The sequence below is a fragment of the Podarcis gaigeae genome, assembly GCF_964106915.1.
Source record: "Podarcis gaigeae genome assembly, chromosome: 8".
In the NCBI taxonomy this organism is placed as follows: domain Eukaryota; kingdom Metazoa; phylum Chordata; class Lepidosauria; order Squamata; family Lacertidae; genus Podarcis; species Podarcis gaigeae.
This window is the reverse complement of record NC_139684.1, coordinates 43,959,804-43,978,163: the sequence shown is the minus strand read 5'-3', so window position 1 is coordinate 43,978,163 and position 18,360 is coordinate 43,959,804. Positions and strand designations below refer to the sequence as shown.

At 42.8% G+C, this 18,360-nt stretch overlaps 1 protein-coding gene across 3 annotated transcripts in view; it reads right to left on the bottom strand.

Moving 5' to 3' along the window:
- Positions 1–18,360, bottom strand: part of CARMIL2 (capping protein regulator and myosin 1 linker 2) — a 65,915-nt gene that overhangs the window by 24,669 nt on the left and 22,886 nt on the right. For all 3 annotated transcript variants that reach the window (XM_083752209.1, XM_083752210.1, XM_083752211.1), the window contains 16 exons: positions 17,660–17,737; positions 16,910–16,986; positions 15,446–15,550; positions 13,994–14,063; positions 13,215–13,296; positions 12,514–12,610; positions 10,860–10,917; positions 10,132–10,307; positions 7,280–7,348; positions 6,291–6,384; positions 5,967–6,062; positions 4,825–4,953; positions 3,605–3,718; positions 2,596–2,741; positions 1,206–1,293; positions 628–750 (listed from right to left, as the gene is read on the bottom strand). In XM_083752209.1, coding sequence (XP_083608335.1) covers positions 628–750; positions 1,206–1,293; positions 2,596–2,741; positions 3,605–3,718; positions 4,825–4,953; positions 5,967–6,062; positions 6,291–6,384; positions 7,280–7,348; positions 10,132–10,307; positions 10,860–10,917; positions 12,514–12,610; positions 13,215–13,296; positions 13,994–14,063; positions 15,446–15,550; positions 16,910–16,986; positions 17,660–17,737 — 1,602 coding nt within the window. The remainder of the gene's footprint in view (positions 1–627; positions 751–1,205; positions 1,294–2,595; positions 2,742–3,604; positions 3,719–4,824; positions 4,954–5,966; positions 6,063–6,290; positions 6,385–7,279; positions 7,349–10,131; positions 10,308–10,859; positions 10,918–12,513; positions 12,611–13,214; positions 13,297–13,993; positions 14,064–15,445; positions 15,551–16,909; positions 16,987–17,659; positions 17,738–18,360) is intronic.

The following is an 18,360-nucleotide window of genomic DNA, read 5'->3' as shown; positions in this document are numbered from 1 at the left end:
ATGAAAGTATTTTCACAGCAAAGATGTCACTATGCCCAGCACTGTAAAGTAGCACAAAAATAGGGATGAATGAGAAGTAGCACATAAATTTCAAAGGCATCTCAGATAAGCAGCTTGGGGTATAAATTCAGTTATCCCTTCCACTGGTGGATTCAAGTGACACTTGTCTGGGTTGATGGGCTTGCAGAGCCCTCTCCAAGTACCAGTTGCTGGGGAACATCAGTGGGAGAAAGCTATTGCTCTCAGACTTCATGTCTCTCTTTTGGGTTTCCCAGAAGCATCTGGCTGGCAACACTGGGAAACAGGATGCTGGACTAAACAGGTTTTTTCTCTGATCCAGCAGGGCTACCTTTCAAGTTATCGAACAGGTATGTACATACTGCTGCTGCTGCCACCTATGGCCACTCCCGTACTGCTGTTTTTTGGGAAAAAGAGTACAGCAGGATTCACTCCCCAGCTACACTGGGACATATAGGTAAAATCAGGAGAGACACAGATGCAACGTGAAGGGATAGCTTTCAGATAGTGTGCAGAGCATTTAAATAACTAGGTTGATCCCAATTAGAAATTACTGTGAGGCTCATGCTAGCATAATAATGAATGCACTGAGGGCTGGAAAATGCATACCTCTTCCTTTTGGAAGTCCTTCTCAACAACATCCCACAGGCTTCTGTGCCCCTGCTGAAAAGTGTTCCAGTCTGCAGCATTCGTCACCTGTGGCTCCTGGGCTAGTTTTGAGAGGTGCTTTTCCTGAAATGGTTTAAGTAGGTTCAAAAAGTGACTCTGAGACAGTATACTAGACAGGTGGCATGGGAAAATGGTGGTTTTGTTCCAGTGAATCACCATATATAACTGGCTTTTCCATCTCTTTAAGAATCTGAGAATTTGAGATGCAGTAGCCAGAACTTGACAAGTGGGGTCACATATACCATGTGTTTGTTCTTCCTTCAACCTTTTATATAGCAAGCTTCCTTGGTGGAAAAGCTGAATAATATTTTAAACAGATAAAAGGGCTGTGTTAGAGAGAGAGAGAGAGAGAGAGAGAGAGAGAGAGAGAGAGGTAGAGACAAAATGACATTCAAACCTACATTAACCTGCATTAACACCGAGGAGAGCAAAGCAAGGGAAGGAATTGCAGCATACAGAACTCCTATCTGGGCCAGTCTTGCCTTTGCACATTGACCAGAATCCTGTCTGGCACTCACCAGCTTGCCTTGAACAGTGGCTAACTCCTCCAAAATTTTATCAGCAATACCATTGACCATGGCCTCAGTGACTGACTGCTGGATCTCCCTATCAAAGAAGGGACAAAGCAGGAATATTAGCACAGAAAAGCACAAAGGAGAGATCCACTGTCTAGTAAGACTTTGGCACCAATAACTTGGGTTAGGATTTGGGAAATAAGGAGGCTGAGAAGTGAGATAAAGTGACTGCTAAGGCTCCCATGACCATCAGATGTTGGGTAAAGGGCCAGAAATGGGTGGGAGAAGAAGATTTCTCCCAGTTCTGACACCTGGGGTATGTGTATTTTATGATGTAGCCTTTTGTCTAAACTGTTAATTTGTTTTAACTGTACTGTACTGTACTTTTTTCATTGCTGTAACCTGCCCTGGGATCTCAGAGTAAAGGGCATGTAAGATACCTAATAAATAATAACAATAATTTATATATGGATCCTGCTCTTGGGGAATGTGGTTATGGCCCCAGGCTTAGGTATCTTTAAAATACTATCAGAAAAAAATATATGGATCAGTGGCCACTAGTCATCAGGGTTAAATGGAGCCTCCAAGTTTAGAGACAGGATGCACCTAGATTTCAGTTGCTTGGAATCTGTTAGTGAGTGAGGGCTGACACAGCAAGGCACTTCTTACATTCTTCATGAAGAAGTCTGGAAAACATTTTAAATAAATTATTTTATCTTTGAAAAATGAAAGAAGACATGCATCTAGAATGTGGTCCTATACTGTATGCCGCAAAAATGTGAAAATTGATTAAAGTTGATTGGAATGTTATACAAATTTTAGAAGCTGAGGACAAAACATAACCTTTTTAAAGCATCTTGGGGATTTTTATCTGGTGAGGTGCTGAGAATTCTCTGAAAAGCTACCCCCTCACAGAACTACAAATCCCAGTATTCCCTAGGAAAGAGGAATGTCTGTTTCATCAGTTTAACTCTGTGGTGTGACTATGCCCTAGGAGCCTAGACAGCTGTCAGAGAGATGTATCTGCATAGCAGAGAGTGCCATGTAGAGGACATAAGATGCTGGTTTCTGCCTGAGCCATGGAAACAGTTCTGCAGACCCATATACCAGACAAGAGGCTCAAGATTCTTACAGATATGAGGTTAAGCTGCCGATGGAGAACAGTACTTGTATGAAAAATAAAAAGGACAGTTCAGAGGCCCCATCTACCCCAAATGTCTCTCTACTGAAAAGCTATATGCCAGGAAGCAGGAATCTCAAGGAGAAACACAGCCAGCAGGCAAAACCTTTCTCTTTCTACTTCAGCGTTTAATGCTGAAGATTGAGTAGATGCTTCCAACCTAAACAGGCACTCTGGTGTGGCTTGAAGAGAAAGGTTAGTCCTGTCACCCACGTGAGCCTGCTGTACATCTCAGTCAAAAGCTGGTCAAGGAGCATCTTCTTTGGCACGCTGGAGATCAGGTGGTCCTGAAAGTCATTTTTCTGCATGAGTTTGGGGCACAAACTCTGAGTGGCAACCAATGAGGCATGCATGATGGTCTATGAAGAAAGTACAAGCAAGAAATAAACGTGGCATGAGGAGTCGTCAAAACCTGAAGTTTTATTACTTTCTACTTGGGAGCATGTTTGGGGAAGCCATTCACTGCAAGAGGTTCCAGGTCACCTTCCTCTAGTCTAAGGCTTTATATGTATATTTACAATATTTTTGGTGTTATTAATAAACAATGGAATTTAGGCATTTACACACATTTGCAAATCAAATCAAATTCCTGTATTGGTATCACAGTATAAAATATTTCAAGTCACTAGGGTAGTTAAAAGGACAAGGGTGAAGCTGTTGAAGGTAATAAGGTCACACTGTGATTGCGTGCACTTAGATAATCTGCTTCACCCTGTCTATTCCCCAAAAGGATGGTTCATTGGGATCCCATTCTGGTGAAATTGTGGCTAAAAAAGGAAGCTACTAAGGCAGTGATATCTGTGTCCTGATCTGCAAGGAGAAACCTCATTTGACTTCTCGGATTTATAGGCCAGAGGTCCAACTTTTTGCTTTTGTCATATTTGCATATCTTCTGATGGCCATAAAAGGTGCAAAGGTATGTTCACAGTACCTGTTAGCAGACAGAGTTTATATGCTGCAGCAGCAGTTAGCATCTTTGTCTCCAGTTCAATTACAGACTTAATTCTGTCACCATATAGATTAAAACACTCTTTAAAAAAAAAAAAGCAGAATTTCTCAGGAGGCTGATTTCTGTAACACACACCAAGAGCTACAGTTGTGTGGTGCAAAACTGCAGACTTGGTCCATCTAAGCTCAATATTGTCTACTCTAACTGGCAGCAGCTCTCCAAAGTATTTTCCATCTCCTACTACTAGATGACTATGGAACTCTACCTACTTACCTGGATTTCACTGCTGCAAGTCTGAGAGACTTCTTCAATGAGACTCTCCAGCTTGTGCTGAAGCTTGCTGTTCTGGTGCACAGGGTTTCCTGCCTCATACAAAATAGGCAAAACCTGCAGGAAGAGAAAGGCTCTCATCAAGAATGGCTATTCAGTCCTTCTTTGCCACAGTAGTTTATCTGAAAGGCCACTGCTGAAGGCAGGTTGCCACCAGTAGGTTGCTGCCAAAGGGGGCTAGAGGAGGTTCATGGCTACCTTCTATATATTTAATAGATTGTAATCTATTACAATCTTTAATACCTGTAAAGAAATTGCGGTATCGGTTTTATTGCATTTGTGCATTTTATTTATGTTTGTAAACTGTCCAGAGGACATTGATTTTGTCAGTCTAGGCCACACAGAATGAGGTTGAGGGCTGTGTATGGCCCCCAAACTGCAGGTTGCCTACCTGTGTCCTATGAAAATGATGCATTCTTCCTGAATTTGTAATGAAAATTTAAAAGGCATCTTCAGTCACACCTGATATTCTGACTTTTGCCAGTGTTGCTTGGCTTGTGACACTGCCACAGGAAAACACATCCAGGTTAAAAATTAACTTGCAATCATGATTTGAGGCGCTTCTTCATGTGCCCCCTCCATGAGAGGTCCGGAGGGTGACAATACGAGAACAGGCCTTTTCTGCAGTGGCTCCCCATTAGTGGAATGTTCTCCCCAGGGAGGCTCACATGAAGCGATCATTATATATCTTTAGGTACTCAGCAACTTCCCTCTATAACCAGGTCTTTGGCCTTTAACTATCTGTGGCCTTTTTAGAAGAGGGCAGGTGTTATTGTTTTTAATGTATCTGTCTTTTTGACTGTAAGTTGCTTTGGGTTGTGCTGGGCAAGATAAAGTGATAACAAATTCAATTAATCATCACCATCAATTCTTAGTGGTTCATGACTCAGTTCCAAAACAAGAAAAGTAGCAAAGGGGAGGCTTGCAGACAGGTGTTTATTGTGGGATCAGTACTCCTCATGCAAGTAAGCTGTTTTTGTAGCATGCACATGACATCACTGGCATCAAAATGCCAGCCTGCACCCCTCACTCCTGTTGATTTAATCTGGATGTGCCCTTTTAGGAGAAAATCTGGTATGTTAAAAAAAGTGTTGTGAACAACCTGTTTGCAGATTAAGCGCCTGCCTGGAAAGCACCCTTAACACACATGAAGGAGAGCTCACACTGATTGAAAGGCTTGCATCCTTGATGGTCTCCTCTGCCCACAGGATGTCTGCTTTAACTTCCACATCTTGAACAGAGCTCAGCATTTCAATGCACTTATGCACAGACTGGGATGCATCCTTCAGTGCCTAGAACAGAGAGCAAGATGTGGGGCACCACTGTACCACCAGCACAAAAGTATAGCACTCCCTAGAATTCCAGTCTCTGTCAGCTGTATTTAATTGAGTCAGTGTTAGCTCCAGGTTTTGGGGGCCTGTGGTCAGAGTGACCTCAGAGAGTCCCTCCCTGAAAAACCCCAACTTCTCATTGGTTGCTGCTGCTGCCCATTCACTGGTCCTGTCCCTCTGGGCCCAACTTGCAGCACTCTCCATAGAGAAAGGGAAAGGCAAGTGGAGGATGCTCCTCCTCCTTATTGGCTTCTGTTGGCCTGTACACTGGAAGAGGGCAGATGAACCAACAGCAATGGCAAGGAAGAGGAACAGAAGGATCAGTGAGTTATGAGATACCCCTTAAGCCTGGAGTTGGCTGTAACTCTCGTAGCACCAATCCCTGCATCTGCAATGTGACAGCACTAATTCTTGTCAGAAAGTTTACCAGGATACAGTGCACATGAAGCACTTAATGTTCTAATATGCAGATGCCAGCATTCTTGCCCCATTTAGATGCTTTCTGCCCTTTGGCCCTCTTCTGCAGCACTTGACTTTTAAAGAGGTTGGCATGAAAGACTGGAGACGGACAAATCTCTCTATTTCAGGTTCCCTTATTTTCTTCCAATTTTAAGTTTAGTTCTCCACAACAGTTTGAAATTTCTTTTTTAAAAACAACCCTTACAATTTTTTATCAGCATTTTAGTGTGCATTTCTCCTAAGTTGCACATTTCTGTATGTAGCTTTGCCAAATGTACACATCTTTGCAAGCAATTTCCCCTGCTATATTTCTAATATTATTTTTATTAAGATATGCAATTTTATGCACACTACCCACATATGCATTTTTGTGCACATTACTTGGTAGGAGAATTGCATTCAAAATCTGGAGAAGTGCAAATTTTGTAGGCTAGCTGCATTTCTATTTGTTCATTGTTTCAGGGTGGTGCAAGACGTAAGGCTATGAAGGTAGGCGAAGATCCAAGGGTTCCCACCTGTGCAGAAGAGCTGGCTGTACTGTCTGGCTGTAACCGGCATCTCTCCTTGGGCAAGGTCTCTTGAATCTGATTCCTTGCGAGGTAAGACTGTATCTGCAGCATGCAAAAGAAGCATGGCTCACATGACCCTCACTTCTATGGTCTCCCAAAAATCTAGATGCATTTACTCAGCAGCACTGAGTAACATATGATCAGCATACTGGAGCACATACGGCATGCTAACATTCATTCAGCACATGCCTATCAGTTGGGTTCTAATTCAAGATTGATCTAGAGTGCTCCCCCATTCAGATCAGTACCCCCATTCCTATGCTTTTTTACCTTGTGCACAACTTCCTCCATTTTCTCTGGATGGCTTCGATGAGCCTGGGCCACATCAGTTATGGGCAAGGGCATAGCTTTTAGAGTAAAATTCCTGAGGAACAAGCATTGTTTCATTAGATGTCCCTAGGCTACTAAGGGCCCCCAAAACAATTCACAACTGTGCATGCACAGTAGTCAGGCTATTTCCCAATTAAAGTGAAACAAGTACTGTAGATGCTGTAACAAAACTTTGCAGTCTTATGTTCATTTTGATTCAGGTCACAGGTGATCTGAACTTCTTCATAAGATATAATTCAGTTGTTTTTCACTGGAGCCTCCCTTTGAAGTTCCTTTATTTGAGAATTGCCACTTCCAGAACATGCCGAGCAGCTGAAATGTTATTTCTCTGGTTTTTAAAATATCATTTCTGATGTCTGATTTGCATTCATTTATTACAGGCTTCCTCAACCTCAGCCCTCCAGATGTTTTTGGCCTACAATTCCCATGATCCCTAGCTAGCAGGACCAGTGGTCAGGGATGATGGGAATTGTAGTCTCAAAACATCTGGAGGGCCAAGGTTGAGGAAGCCTGATTTATTATTTTGTGACAAGACTGGCCTGCTTGTCCTATGTAGAATGCAGAAGGGTATGCTAACCAATGCTAACCAATGGTAGCATATGGGGCTTTTTTTCAGCCACAACTCACCAGAATGCAGTTCTGGCACCTCTCAGGTGGGCACTATTGTCATTACAAATTCATGGAGAGTTCCAACACCTCTTTTTCTAGAAAAATAGCACTGGTGGCATATATCATATAGGAAGACGAGTGAATGAATAAACCCTTGATGTTTTGTCTGACATTATTGGGTCCTGAAATGGCATTGTCAAAGTTATTTATGGGGAAAGAGTTGGCACTTGGACTGGGATTCTCTTATTCCAAAGAAGAACAGAATTTGTCTGCAGAGCCTCCAAGATGGCATCAAGAGAGCACAGCGATGAGGTACCTACCTTAGCAAGGCACGAGTAACATCAAGGAATCCACACAATGTTGTGTTGTTCCTATCCCAAATTAACATCCTAAAAGCAGATGAGAAGACGGTTCAGTTGAAGCACACCAAGCTCCAATATATATGGTAGACAATAGAAGCATTTCTAAGTAGAATCTTTGCTTTCCTTTTTTATTTAAAGCATGTGTAGCCAGCTCTAAATTTCAGAGACATAATAGAAATTAAAACTTATTTTTTAAAAAAGCATCAAAAGTTTATTAAAAAAAACCTTTGTGTTAAGGTATCCAAAAAGTTCTGAACTCAGGAAAGCTGCATTGCATGACCCAAGCCACACATTATGTTAGCAAACCTATGGCCTCAGCCCCATATTTGCCAATGTAACAGGAAACTTAGTGACATGGAAATTAAGAAGGGAAACCCTTTTCATGCTTGCTGACACTCCCTGCAAATTCCTTCCCCACAGCTATTTCCCTTACAGCTGGTTCCACTTCAAGTTTAAGGGCCCAGCAGGGCAGAACCTTTAAATATGACCCAGAGCAGACGCACTTACAGGGGAGAATTATCGCCATAGGGAGAAGGATCAATCTTCCCTCTTTCTAACTAATTCTCCTGCAAATAGCACCCACCAACACTCACATGAACATTATGAAAGGAAGAGTCAGCCAGGAACCCTGTGTTTCCCTAGTAACATCTAATTTGTCCCTACCAAAAATGCAAAATACAACCATGTGCATTTATTTCAGCCTTCCCCAACATTATGCCCTCTGTATGTTTTGGACTAGAGCATATATTGGCTGTGGCTGATGGAATCTGTAATCCAAAACATGGAGGGCACCAGTTGGGGGCAGGGGCAGGGTGCAAAAAGTTAGAAACAGAAGCCCCACTCTATGACAGCTCCTGCTCAGACCCAGGAGTGTAGATTTTTTAAACAAAAGGAACTATACCTTCACATGACACATATGGTTATGACTCAGACTTGTTACCCCTTTAAAAAAAAGAATTAGACACTTTCCTAAAAGGGAAAAGATCTCACGGCTGCAATAGCCAAATGAAGCCTCTGTATTCAGAAGCAGTATTTCTTCAATTACCAGATGGTGAGGGAAAACACAGGAAACGGCTATCCTGTCTGAGGAGAAAACATAGCTCAGTGGAAGAGCATGTGTTTTGAATGGAGTATGTTACAAACTGAATCCCTGGAATCTCCATTTAAAGGATTTCAGGTGGCAAGTGATGGGAAAGATTCTTCTTTGCCTGAGATGCTGGATAGCCACTTCCAGTCAGAGAAGCCCAGCCTTCTCCAACCTGGTGTCCTCCAGATGTTTTCAACTTCAATTCCCATCAGCCCCAGTCAGCACAACATGGGGCTGATGGGAGTTGTAGTCCAAATTTTCTGGAGGGCATCAGACTGGGATAGGCTGGAGTGGACAATACTGGGCTAGAATAGAAACAGTAATGTATGGCAGGTTCACATGTCCATTTGAGCTTCTAAAGGCACCTGGTTAATCACCATCAGAATAGAATAAAGTGGTACCTTGGGTTACAGACGCTTCAGGTTACAGACTCCACTAACCCAGAAATAGTACCTTGAGTTAAGAACTTTGCTTCAGGATGAGAACAGAAATTGTGCGGCAGCCACGCGAGGCCCCATTAGCTAAAGTGGTACCTCAGGTTAAGAACAGTTTCAGGTTAAGAACGGACCTCTGGAATGAATTAAGTTCTTAACCCGAGGTACCACTGTATTAAACTACTGGTTTTGTTTGATACTGCAAAACTGCTAGGGACCAAATTTACTAGACTCCCCAGAGCAGCCTGCAAAGGAACAGCTACTGGAAAGGCATGCACATGGAAGGGGCCTTCTTCCAAAGGAAGCCATACATAGATCTCTGTGGGCATCCTGGCTTTGCAGCATAGAACCAAGTTGCACAGGAGACACAAGACTTGACAGAGGCATGTTACTTTCCAGTCACAAAGGAGAGCACAGCAAGTCCTTGAGTTCACAAGATATGTACTGTGAGATGTCAGGTGCTTGAAGACACAAGCCTCCCTCAAAATGCATTTTTGCAGTCCCAAGCAGGCAGCATGAGCCCTCTTTAGCCTGCTTTATAGATGGCCAGATTATTTGCCAGCCTATTCAGCCTTCCCAACCTTGGGTCCCCAGATGTTGCTGGAAATATAATCCCTATTCTCCCTGGCCATTGGCCTTGCTGACAAATAATATGTGGGAAACATTTGGTCTTCTTGGACTTGCAGAGTCTTTCTAAGGTCTCAGAGAGAAGTTTCCCCATCACCTGTTAATTGATCCATTTTAACTGAAGAAACCAAGGATAGCATCTGGGATAGCATGTATACAGACTTACAATAAGGAAATGTTTCAATTTCTATTACGCGTTTTTCCCAATCTTAAATTCAGTTTTTCACATTTCCACATGTTCCATAATTTTAAAAAAATCTCCATCAAAACCCACCAGCATTTTAAGCGTTTATTTCTAATAATATACACATTTTTGCCACACAATTTTGCCAAATATACACATTTTTTGCAAAGCAATTTCCTCCTAGTAGAATGCATTTTTGTATGTGATTTCCAATAATATATACATTTGTGTGCACACTTTACCCCATTATATCCACTTTTTTACACATTACTTGGCTGGAGAACTGCATTGCAAAATTCAGAAAAGTGTGAATTTCAAAGGATGATTGTATTTTGGTTTGCGTCTTGATTCAAAAGTGAAAATTAGGTAAGTTCCCCTTTAAGTGTGAACTGAATCAAATTTCTCCCCTATCCCCAACTTCAATTCACATATCCACCTACACACACCTATGCAAGTGAAATAAATTAAGTGAACGCACCTGAGCGTTGTGTTCACTGACAAAGCTTTTGCCAGTATTTTGGCACCCACGTCTCCCATAGCATTACCACTGATGTCCAGCATGACAAGACAACTGCTCCTGCTTCTCAAGCCATCTAGGATAACACTGGTTCCCAGTTTCAGGCGAGATTCTGCCACTGATAGGGATTCGACAGACTGAAATAAAATCAGGGAAGAACGTAGCAGAGACGCCAAGACACTAATAACCATGTTGCTTGTTTGCAGAAGGCATGGAACACACAAACACACAGTGCCAAGTCTATGACAAAGATCATTCAATGGACAATAGTGACTATGGACAAATAAAAAAATTCCTTCCAGTAGCACCTTAAAGACCAACTAAGTTAGTTCTTGATATGAGCTTTCGTGTGCATGCACACTTCTTCAGATACACTGAAATAGAAGTATCTGAAGAAGTGTGCATGCACACGAAAGCTCATACCAAGAACTAACTTAGTTGGTCTTTAAGGTGCTACTGGAAGGAATTTTTTTGTTTTGACTATGGCAGACCAACACGGCTACCTATCTGTAACTATGGACAAATAGTCCATCCCTATGTGGTAAGGTTAAAATAAGTGGAAATTAGGCAGACAACAGGAAGCTCCACTGAGTTGTGAGAGCATGTACTTACCAGAAATAATTAAGGATTTCAAAGTTTGACCGAAGCATGCTAATACACAGGTATTGAACTTAGAACTCCATACTTACACAGTCATCATCTTGAGTTAGCTGAACAATTCGGTGCAAAGCATCAGCTAGGGTCTCCCTAGAAGAAAGAAGTAGAAAGCCCACTAATTTTCCTGGTCTGAATCTGATTAATATATAGGCAATTAGTGGGTTCCTGTTGTGTCACATTGGTTTACTAGATTCATAAAAAGGTAAAGGGACCCCTGGCAGTTAAGTCCAGTCGCGAATGACTCTGGGGTTGTGGTGCTCATCTTGCTTTACTGGCTGAGGGAACCGGCATTTGTCTGCAGACAGTTTTTTCCGGGTCATGTGGCCAGCATGACTAAGCCACTTCTGGCAAAACCAGAGCAGTGAGAATACTTTATCGAGAAACTTCAACAGGAGCAAAACATTGCCACAATGTTCTTGACTGGGACTGGAATAATACTTAGATCTTATGTAATCTGCATTGGCTGCCTGTGATCTTCAGTCAGCTCAATTTCAGGTGTTGCTTTTGAACTTTAAACCCCTGAATGGCTTAAGACGCTGCACTATCAAGGACTACCTTCTTCCATATGTGCCTCCACATAAGCTCTGTTCAATATCTGTGGCATTGATCTAGATGCCATTGATGAATGAAGCTTGACTGGCATCCACTAGGCATAGGGTCTAATCAATGGTGGTGACAATTTTATGGAATATCCTTCCCAAAGAGGTTCATTGGGCCGCTATACTCTAGACCAGCAGTGAGGAACCTGTGACCCTCCAGATGTTGTTTGATTCAAACTTTGTCAGCCCCACCCAGAATGTCCCATGGCAAGTGATGATGATGGTAGTTATACGCTGAAGGGTTGCAATCCCCCCACATGCTCTAGGCATTTGGTTGATTTGGCTCTGCTTTCAGAACAGTAACCTGAGTTTTTGTAGTGCTGTTCTGTATGGCAACCAGTTATGTTGTGTGCAGGTTTTTGGTGGTGGTGTTTTTTTGCTATCCCTGCTGTTATATTCATTAGTCTGTTCTTCTGTATTTTGCAATGCGTGGTACTTCTATCATGTCTTTATTGCTTTCAGCTTATGAGTTGCTTTGGGTTTGCCTCTAGGTATGGAAATGCAGGCTCAAAACTATTAAAAGCAAGCAAATAAATAAAAAAAAACATAGCCTAGGTATGTGTCAGGGAACTGCCATCAGTGCCAGAGGGAGAGAGCGGGCTCCAGAGGGATTCCAGAGAGCGTCCCGGGATGGGGAGAGGCAGCCCATCTTCTGGGGAAGAGAATCAGCTTAGCACCAGTGGAGAAGGGGGGCAGATGGGGGAATCGGCGAGGCGGTCCCATGACTCCTTGCCGGGGACCAGCGGGGAGAGTAAGGGTCCTCCGCTGCCTACATCCTCCTTGCGCAGAAGGCTTCCGCGCAGGGAGAGTAGGAGGAGACTAGGCGTCAAAGAGCTTCTTTGCTGGAAGAAGTTCAAGAAACACCCACTGACGGATTCTGCCAGCGATTGAGACAGCCACGGGTGAGTGGCTGTCCGGACAGAAAAGGTTCACTCAGGCAACCCAGCCAGGTGTTGGCACCGGCTTACGCATGAGCAACCCCTAGAACCATTACAGTATGTAAAAAAAATCTTTCAACTCTCACATGTATGTATTAATACTAGTATTTTACTTTTTTAAAATTACCAACAGAGTGTTAAATGCTTACCTGGACCGGATATTAAAGTTTTTTCCTAGTGCAACATGCTTGATGGATCTGCTTCTACCGATGGCCAGCACCAGTGTCACCATGTCAGAATCAAAGCCTGCAGAAAGAGTAGCTGTGTATGCATGGGTACCTCATGGGTGCAGGTGGGGGTCCTGCAAGGCTGATTGGTCACAGGCAAGCAAGGGCCTCCACCAAAACAGATTATTAAACACTAGATTTGATATAATTCAGACACAGGAAGGTGAGGCAGGCTTGTGAAACCTTATAAGAAACAGCACTTAGATCAGGGGGCTAATCTGTGGCCCTCCAGATGCTGTTGGACTTCCACCAACTCCAGCCAGCATGGCCAAGGGTCAGGAGTGATGGGAGTTGTAGTCCAACATCTGGAGGGCCAAAGGTTACCTACTTTTGCTTTAGATTCCAGTAAACCAGCAAAGACCTTGATTCTAATTGGTGTGCTCTTTTGGTGTGTTTGCTCTTTTGGTGGAATATGCATCAGGCCCCTTTATGGGATGTTAAACGTGGCTGAGAACTTTTAACATACCACAAAGAAAAGACCACCCACAGATCCTAATCTAATACAGAGTATGTATTATTCAGATAAGCCTAGATTGGCAAGGAAGGGGACACAAAGAGCTAGAGAGCACACAGTCTGCCTCAGTCTTAGGGACAGAGGCCGTCTAAGGAACTGATAGACTTACCATTGTCGGATAAATTCAACTCCTTGATTGAGCTGGCATCTGAAACAAGATCCTGGATCACCTGGGCACCTGCTGATTTCAGCTTTAATATGAAGACAATTCATACATATTCAAAAATAGTAAGAACATAAAAAAATAAGAAAAACTCTGTCAGATCAGAGCTATTTTGATTTCTTGGTTTTGATATGCTGAGGTGTCAATTTTTATTGGCAATATTTATTAAGAACGTTAAATAGAGCCTTGCTGAATTAGACCAAATACCTAAATAGTCCAACATCCCATTTCTCACGGTGGTCAACCACATGCATGCCTCTGAGAAGCCCACAAGCAGGGCAACAGGGCAATAGGCCTCTTCCACTGTTGATTCCCAGCAACTGGTATTCATGCCACCTCTGATATAGTCATCAAGTCTAGTAAGCCAAAACGGCTACATTTACTTTTTGTATGACTTGGAAAATACTGGATTTAGCCATTCAGCAGTGGAAACCTAAGCTAGAAAAAGAGAACCTTAAACCACATGAATCCAGTGATTTATTATCCGAGGAAATAGTCCTTTCAGGGGCTAGGTAAAGCCACTCACTTTGGCTGCTACTGAATTTTTACCTAGTGCATCACCTAAAATGGTATTTCCACCTTGGTTAATATTAAATCTGATTCATAAGAAATGAACCATGTCTCAGATAGCTTCATATCATCTGCCCCTTTGCCTACATGTTCTTCAAACCTCTCTAGCAATTTTTATTAGGTACCCTTTTTTGGGGAGGGGTGTCCCTTCTTACCTCACAGCTACTGAGGTCCAGGTGCAGACCACTCAATTGGTGGTTATATGCCAAGGCCTGCAGCAAAGCTCTGTAACAAACCAGAAAGGAAACAAGATAGGGAGCCACTGGCGGAGGAAGATGAGTGCGGGGGGAGCACACTGCCCCTGGCAGCACGATCCTGGTAGGGTGCCATCGTGGCTGCCCCCCTGCCTGCACTGGGTGCCACAGCCCCAGGACATGTGCCAGCCCTGCCTCTGCCTGCTCTCCGCCCCCCAGTATGAAGCTCTGTCACTGTAGGGAGCAGCTCTAACTGCCAGGTGTCATGGGGGGAACCTGGTTCTGCATCTTCTCCCTTTCCACTATAGATTTGACTCCATCCCAAAATGCTTCATTTAATCCCTAATAGCTCACCACTTTGCTTCTTTGAACCCAAAAAGGATTACTTTGTGTTGGATCAGATCAAAAGTTCAGCTAGTCTAGCACTGTACAACAGCCACCCTCTGCTGTTGCCTTCCAGCAAGCTGGTATTCAGTGATAGGCTGCCTCTAACGATGGAGATTCCAAACAAACACCATGGATTTGTTTCCTTCTCAATGGATTTGTCAACCCCCCCTTTATGCATTCTGTGGCAAATCCATAAATTAATGTGTGTGTTACGGAATTCATCTCGATTATGCCTCATTCCTTCATGCCCACTCAGCTAAGAAATAGTCAAGTATACCTTTCTGTGCCTGTCCAGCAATTTTTCTTCTTTTGATATTATTAGTAGTTACCTTCTCATATTTACTTGTTCATATTGGCTGCATTCAGATGAAACACTAACCCACAGTTTAGTGTTATGAGAATGAGCCTAACCTCCTCCAGAGCTCATGTACTTCTCTCCCCCTCCTCTTCTCTCCTCTTGCAGTGCAGCTGTAAGGAGGAGATTGGAAGTTTTATTTCCAATTACTTCAGAACCCTAAACTGTGGTTAATTTTAACTATGGTTGGTTTAAACAAGCCAGCTTCATAAGCTATGGTTGGTGTGAAGTTGGGTTTTTCCCCCCAAACAAGCCAAAAAAGATTAGCCACAGTTAGTTTGATTTAGATGGCATGACAAGTGATGTGTCATCAAAAATGGAAGTGAAAGCTTCTGAATGCCTTGCAGCTACACCAAAGAATGAGAAGGGAAGAGAGTGTAAGACTGGAGAATGTCTTGGTGTATTCCCATCACAATAATTTGCTGTTCATCACGACATCCAAACACAGCCATTAATTTGCTATGCATGAGGTTATTTTCATCCTTATAGTAGTTCTTCAATATAGATCACTCATTTACAAATGAGGAACCAAAGCTGGAAGAACAATGAATTACACAAGACTACAACAACCTATGGCAGATATGGGACTTGAATCCAGATCACATTCAATATTCTCTCTCTCTCTCCCTCCCCTAATGGGAGCCAGCTAAAAACAACTATTTACCCCTCACCTCAAAGCCTCTGTTGGTAACTTGGTTCCAGCCAATGAAACATGTTGGAGAGCAGAGGCTTTGCTGAAGAAATTGCTGATTCCAACAGGAACATCACTGTTCTTTCTGAAAAGAAATGCAGTAACTTAAGTTCTATGGGAAGGTATCAGGACCCACAGACTCCTGGAACTGGATCAGAAAATGCCTCCTCACTAGAGGAGGATGAAGCGAAGGGCCATAGCTCAGTGGCAGAACAGCTGCTTTGCATGCAGAAGGCCCTGGATTCAATCCTCAGCATTGCCAGGTAGGGCTGAAAAGGCTCCCTGCCCAATAACCTGGAGAAAACAGCATAGACAATCACTGAGCTAGCTAAACCAATGGTCTGACTCTGTATAAAGCAGCTTCCTATGTTCCTATGATGTCACCATGAATCCCAGGACCAAGGGAGAAAAGGAACCCAAAAGGAACGCTAACACTCATACCACCTCCACAATATTCCATCCAGGGTAACTGCAGACTTGTGAGACCTGATATGGCCTAACTGGACTCATCCCTTATCTCTGGACCCTCCATGGGGTCCTAAGGAACAGTAAAGGCCGAAAGTCCAAAATGAAGCTTCGTCCTGATGTTACTGTGCTCACTTGGCTGAACAAGGCATCCCATGTCAAAAGAGGAAAAAGAGTCAGGGTCATGATCCCATTAGCACCCCAGGAAGGGTGGGACAAGCAGCCTGAGTAATTAAACCCTCTGCTGCTGGCTGGAAGACCTGTTCATAGTAAAGCACTATTCTGCTCAGCTCTTTTTCCTGGCTCAGGACTAGGTCCTCTGACTGTCTGCACTGCTGGACAGCTCCCCTGCCTGGCTCAGACAACTGAAATGAGACAACCAGCTCCCCTAATCACAGGGCATCCCCTTAAAAGTAGGTGATTGTCAGAGGAGACTTGGGTAGACTGTCCCAAGACCTTAGGGGAGGCTGAACCCACTCCACCACGAAATCTTCATAGTCAAAAGCTTGATTTGGAAATGTAATCCTCTGCCAAGATCTTATGACCAAAGTCATAAGAATGTACAGGATTGTCACTCAACACAAGAACAGCACCTAAACTTGAATTCAGAAGCCATGCAGATTCTTTATGTGAAGCAGGAGCCAAGTCAGGTTTAGACATCTGGACTAGGCTATCAGGAAGTACCGTAAGTCATTACTCTAGAAACCCACTGAACAAAAGAGCTTCACATGCATATTTTCAGGCTCTTGCCCAAAATCACAATGGTTTATGGATTTTTTTAAAAGCTCAGTTTAAAAGCTCTACCAACTTTTATACCATGTTGTCTTCTTGTACACCAATTTGTACACCAATTTGAGGTTTTATGGTACATAAATCTACTGAAATAAATAAATAAAACAAAACTGCAGGCTGGCATAATATGCTACTGCTCCCAAGTAGCCTGCCAGAAAGGTGCAGGGAAAGCACACCAAGCTCTTACTTGTGTGTATAAACGTTCTTGGATAAGTTCAGGTGGATTAGGCTTTCACAGCAACCAGCACCCAAGGCATCAAAAAGCTGGGGACAGAGGAGGAATAGGTCATGGACAACTCCGGAAAACAAAACAAAACAAGCTTGTGGTCACCTGTGGAATTCTGAGAGTGCCACTGGGTTCCATAAAAAGTTTTATATTTTGGATTTAACTGCTGACTAAGGCTATGGTCACATGCTATACCTTTAAAGCACATTTGAAGCACATTCTTCCCCTCAAATAATTATTGGCACAGTGGTTTACCTCTCACAGAGTTACAATTCTCAACAACCCTTAACAAACTACAGTGCCTAGAATTCTTTGACTTGGGAAATGTGCTATGAATGTGCTTTAAAAATATATTATGTATGTAGCCTCAGTCATTTTGGCTGAGGGTTTTATATTGCTGTTTTATGAAATTGTAGGTTTTGAATGTTGTAATCTTTCCAGAGTGATAGTATCGATTTTGTTTACTTTTGCAACAGAAGGGCAGGATATCAATGTTTTAACAAACAAAATAACTAGCAAACTCCATTTTCAAATAGAAACAGCCACTGCCAGTGAGGGTAGCCAGTACTTGGTTAAATGGACTAAGGGTTTGACTCATTTTAAAGGAACTTCAGTCGTGACAGCACAATAATACAGGGTCCTCATTCCGGGAAAATGACATGGTACAACATGCTTAAGAGTAAGAAATAGCAGCAGCTGCCAGGTGCTCACCACATCCAAAGTGCAGGCTGTCCCAGAGAGATCAAGGTGACCTAAAGCATTTGGCTGACTCAGGAAAGAAAACAAGCCCTGAAAGGGGAGAGAAAAAGAGAAAGAGAGAGAGAGAGAGAGAGAGAGAGAGAGAGAGAGAGAGAGAGAAGACTTACTTGTTGAGAAAGAAAATTGCAGTGCGGCTGTTGTAAGACAGCAAGATCCACCGCAAGCATTTCTTTAATGTACTCTAGAGCTGCCTTTGAAAGCTATCCAGAAGCTCCAACGGGCCTAAATGCCACTGCTAAACTAATATCTGGAGCTTTCTAGATAGAACATGACTCAGTTCCTTATTTAAAAGCATTTATAAACTGCTTAATATTTCAGAAAAATCTAAATGGTGTATAATCTAACAAACAATATACTGTATCATTAAAACTAAACTCAATAAAACTTCAATGTAAAAAAAAATGAAAGTGTATAAAAGTGAATAGAACAAAAATATCTTTATTGTTTACCTCTATGCTTCTGAGCTGTTCACCTTTAAAGCCCTGAATCACCAGCAAAAGTGACCCCTTCAGCCACTTAAACTATCCAATGACTTTGCCTGGTGATGATACAACTTAAAACTTGTGAACTAACACAGAATATTTTAGCAGCGACAGGTCTTGTGGGGCTAGACAGCAAGATAAGTTAAGTTTTGGGAAGAGAAGGTGAAAGGC